At 32.1% G+C, this 4,814-nt stretch overlaps 2 protein-coding genes across 2 annotated transcripts in view; both read right to left on the bottom strand.

The window, feature by feature from the left end:
* Nucleotides 1-2,470: 2,470 nt before the first annotated feature.
* On the bottom strand, nt 2,471-4,635 carry AK88_04559 (uncharacterized protein; the record flags this gene model as incomplete). Its single annotated transcript, XM_012482169.1, has 3 exons — nt 2,471-2,611; nt 2,774-4,264; nt 4,486-4,635. 3 exons carry the CDS (start codon nt 4,633-4,635, stop codon nt 2,471-2,473), a joined length of 1,782 nt encoding a protein of 593 aa, XP_012337592.1.
* Nucleotides 4,636-4,775: 140 nt separating this feature from the next.
* Nucleotides 4,776-4,814, bottom strand: part of AK88_04558 (uncharacterized protein) — a gene marked incomplete at both ends in the record, with an annotated part of 1,979 nt that continues 1,940 nt past the window's right edge. Inside the window, one exon of the mRNA XM_012482168.1 lies at nt 4,776-4,784. Coding sequence (XP_012337591.1) covers nt 4,776-4,784 — 9 coding nt within the window. The remainder of the gene's footprint in view (nt 4,785-4,814) is intronic.

Here is a 4,814-nt window from a genome sequence, read left to right as displayed (position 1 = left end):
AAATAAAAACGAAAATAAAAACGAAAATAAAAACGAAAATAAAAACGAAAATAAAAACGAAAATAAAAACGAAAATAAAAAATAAAAGAACACAATTGCCAAAAATAGTTAAGTTAAAAAAAAAAAAAAAAACAAGTAACTGTGTTCAATTTTTTTATTATAGAAAAACACAACATAAATCACTCAAGGTAATATAGAATAATTTTTAAATAAATACACCGAGAGAGGTGTTTAAGGAAAAATTAAATATATAACAGAAGTGTATAAAATATAATAATAAAAACAAAAATTAAGCTTTATATATATTTTTTATTTGTACTGAACAGATATACATATATATATATAATAATGCACTTATCTTTTATATACATAATTAGGAAAACGCTGTTTATATATTTTTAGATGTAAATTTAAATTGTAAAATTTTACTTGTTTTTAGGTTTATGGTTTAGGGTTTCAGGGGTGTAGAGCTCAGATTTTTTTAGGTTCACGGGTTCAGTGATTTTATACCACGTTTTCGTTCACGCCTTGAATGATAATAAAACACACTGCATTAAAGCATACAACCTTTACAAAAAAAAAAAAAATTATTAATAAGGAGATCCATACCCCGTAATTATTTATTAAAAAAAAATATTAAATGAAAAAAGGGGAATTATTTGCGAAAGAATTACAAAAGAAGGGTTATCATGTATGGTATATATATAAAAGGAATTAATATAATAAAGAGAAAAGTAGTGCATGGGGAAAAATGGAGGGTGAAATTAATCTATATTATAAGTTAATGAAATGATGGATCCAATTTTTTTTTTATTTTATTTCCAATTTTTCATTATATATGTCTTATTCGTGAAAAAAAAAAAAAAATACAACACTCACAAAAATTAGGGCTCGTATATATGGTGGAAAATCATAAGGGGTAGGTAAAAAAAAAATTTATAATTTTGCACAAATTTAAATCGTAATTATATGAGGTAATTGTAAAATGTTTTAATGAAATATGTACCAATCGTTCATAATATTTTTAATTTAGAAATAATAGGTTTCCTATAAGCGTAAAACACGTTTATACATATATATATATCATTATATAATATGTTCCGTATAATCACAAGTATAATTATGCGTGGTAAGGATATTGCACACCACAAGGAATTGTACATATATTATATTATAATTAATCAGAAAGAATAAATTAATTCCTATAAAAATAAGAGTTCCATTTTCTTTTTTTTTGTTTTGCGTCGTTGATAGGTTTTCGCATAAAAAAGGAGACATATTTAGCACACCACTAAACCGCTACACCGCTACACCGCTACACCGCTACACCGTGAATATATATGTGTAGAATAATTGAAAAATATATGTCCATATAATACAGGACAAATAAATTTCTTCAATTCGGGGGAGGGAACTGAGGTTCCTTTTCTTCTCCCCTCTTTGTTCCAATTGTCCATGAATATATATATTTAAAAAAATTTTTTTTTTTGTTCTGTTTTGGTCAAAAGAGGAAAAACATTTACACAAGACGTACATTATAATTATTACAACACATCTGTACTTACGCAACCGGCAATATTTATGCATATTGTATAGTACATGGAATACCCTTCGGCTTTAAGCATCTTAAACATAATTAAAAATAAGTCTGTGCATGCTATATATCACCTTTGAAGGTATTTAACATGTATGTATGTATGTAAATATATGTGCATCACGTAACATCACGTAACATCACGTAACATCACGTAACATGACGTAACATCACGTAATTGTAAGGCAAACCCTTGCTCCATTCTTAAAATCATTAAAAATATTTAGAAACGGTAAAAATTGACTTGTCCTTTCCGCTCTCTTAAACACATATCAATCTTTCTTCCTTCAATTTAATAATATACATAGTATATTTCTTTAAATGAAGAAATATGCTTTATTTAGAATTTTTTCTTAAAAGTAAGGGAAACTTGTTAGGAGCTTGGATGATGGGTTTGACTTGTAATTCTAAAATAAGTTCGCTTCCATCACAAGGAACATACGACAGGTATATTTCGCTTCTAAAACATTTTTTACTCAAAAAGGGCCATACACATTCTCGTGTCTGCTGTCTTAATGGTAGCTTCTTGTTCCCAAGAATCTCCTATTTCCATTTGAGATCTTTTTTCATTCATCTCTGCTCAATTTTTTACTTCGCCAGGATGGTATAAAAAAAAATACTTCACTAGCATGTTCGTTTTGTACTGTCAAGTTATTATTAATTATATCTTCACATTTATTCGATTCCTTGTTATATATTTGGAATGTTCTACTATTTTTTTTTTTTTTTTTTTTTTTTATAATTAATATTTACATTAACATTAATCATTAGTGAAGCCATATTTTTGCAAAATGTGTACAATTAAAAAAGGTTGAAAAATTAGACAATTTTTTTTTATATTAATTTGAGTTCATATATTTATTTTATATATTTATTTCATATTGTTACTTCATTAACAAGTTTATTCTTGTGCTTCCTCGTCGACTGGGGTTGGTGGTACTTCTTCTTCTCCTTCTTGTTGCTCTCCTTCTTCTTGTTGTTGTCCTTCTTCTTGTTGTTGTTCTTCTTCAACGTCTTCTACTTGTTGCTCTTCTTCTTGTCTTTCTTCTTCTCTTTCTTCTCTTTCTTTTCTTTCTTCTTCTGTTGTTATAGTTGTTGTTATAGTTGTTGTTGTTGTTGTAGTAGTTGCTGCTGTCGTGGTTCAACTCTGTGTTCCTCTTTAATATATTCATTACACACTGAATTTAACATGTCAACTTTTCCTTTTTTCCACTCATCAAATTGTTCCCAGTGTCTTTTTAAACATTCGTCTTGTTTATGGAGAAACCATTTCATGAGTTGCTTTCTCTCTTCCTCCATGTATTGATCTTGCTGGTACCATATTTTAGTCTGGGCCATATTTAACAGTTCTGTTGCTGGCATGAGTCCAAGCGAGTTAGAAACAGTAACCTTTTCGTTGTTGTTCCAGTGATACAATAACCATCCTTTCATATTATTGTCTTCAAATTGCATCATATATTTAGCGAGAATGCTAAATAAGCCGCAACGAGTCTCTGTCAACCATTTGTTCAATTGTGTTTTAATATCAGCTTTTAATGCTGCTTTAGATGATTGGTCATTGCTATTTTCATGTGAACTTCTCAGGTATCCTGTGCTCCCTTCTTCTGTTGAATCTCTCGTTTGTTGTACCAACATATGTTTAATACCTTGTATCCAGTTATTCCATTCTGCCTCCTTCTGTCCCATGAAGGTTGCTCTTTCATTATTTAATTTGCTTTCCAATTTCACCCAATCCTTTCCTAAGCTTTGTAGGTATGTACCCCAATCTGCACATCTTGAATCTCCATTTGCGTGATCATGCGATTTGAATAAATTACTCACTGGAGATCCCTTCTCTTCAGGATCTTTTTTTGGAATCAATCGGCATTGTATGTCCACAATAGGAATAACTCCGGCCTTCAAATCGTCTTTCAATAGTTCCTTTAATGACATACCTTCATTTTCATGTGGTTCATATACTAGTTCAAACTCAAACCCTTTATATGCATTTACCTGCTGTTTTTCTTCCGCATTATCACCATAAAAGTAATCTCCTCGCAGACCGATCTCCCCTTTTTCATATCCTCCTTGAGCAGCTTTCTTTTCTTGCTGCTTATAGGTATATCCTCCTTGAACAGCTTGCTTTTGTTGGTGCTTATCAGGAGATATTCCTTGAACACCTTGCTGGTCATACTCCTCATTAGAATATCCTCCTTCAACACCTTGCTGTTCATATTCTTCATCAGAATATCCTCCTTCAACAGCCTGCTCTTCATATTCCTCATCAGAATAACCTCCTTCTGGCATCTCTTCCTGTGCTTCCACAAATTCTTCTCCTTCAACAGCTTGCTCGTCATATTCCTCATCAGAATAACCTCCTTCTGGCACCTCGTCCCGTCCTTCAACAGCCTGCTCTTCATATTCCTCATCAGAATAACCTCCTTCTGGCATCTCTTCCTGTGCTTCTACAAATTCTTCTCCTTCCACCTCCTCATCATCACCTACGTATTCCCGTGATTCTTCATACACTTCTTGTTCAGCATCTTCATCATTTTCGTATTCCACCTCCTCTAATTCACCCTCATCTTCTGATTGAGATTCGGTTTCCTTTGCTAAACTTCTAATAACTCTGTTAGGTACTTGCACTTTGGCCAACTGCTCTCCTCCCTGTCCTTGTAAGTCATCTTGGTGCTATAGCGGCAAGGAAGTATGGTGATGCGTTGAATTAATAAAAAGGTATAAAAGGGAAAGGGCAATATAGCACATAGCAGGGGAGGCAATAAATATGCATACGGTAATATATATATATATACACTATACGTACATGGCATATATATATAGCCACTCGTACAAATTTGCACTCTACATACATGCATATATCAGCATGCCTCTTTCTTTTTCAGTGAGCTTACCTTTAAAAAGATATACGCAGAAACAATGAAAAGGATAGCCATTCTCTTGGAGAAGAAGGACCTGGGTGCGGATTCTACTTTGCCATTGCGGGATGGCGACGCTCCTTGTACGACGCCGCTGGACGATGTTGTTTTGTTCGAATTTGCCATGTTGTTATTTGATGCGTATGTTTAAGAAATAATACGAGGCTCGTACGAGTTCTCTCTCGTTTTTGTAAGTATATAAAATAATACTCTTCGCGCGATGTGTATAGGAGATAATTTATATATTTCTTATTCCTATATGAAAATTATAGCTTCTATAAAAAACAAAGGAAAAGGAATTAAAA

Source organism: Plasmodium fragile, assembly GCF_000956335.1.
Source record: "Plasmodium fragile strain nilgiri unplaced genomic scaffold supercont1.67, whole genome shotgun sequence".
In the NCBI taxonomy this organism is placed as follows: Eukaryota; Apicomplexa; class Aconoidasida; order Haemosporida; family Plasmodiidae; genus Plasmodium; species Plasmodium fragile.
Note: the sequence above shows the minus strand (reverse complement) of the source record. Positions and strands in the feature narration are given on the sequence as shown.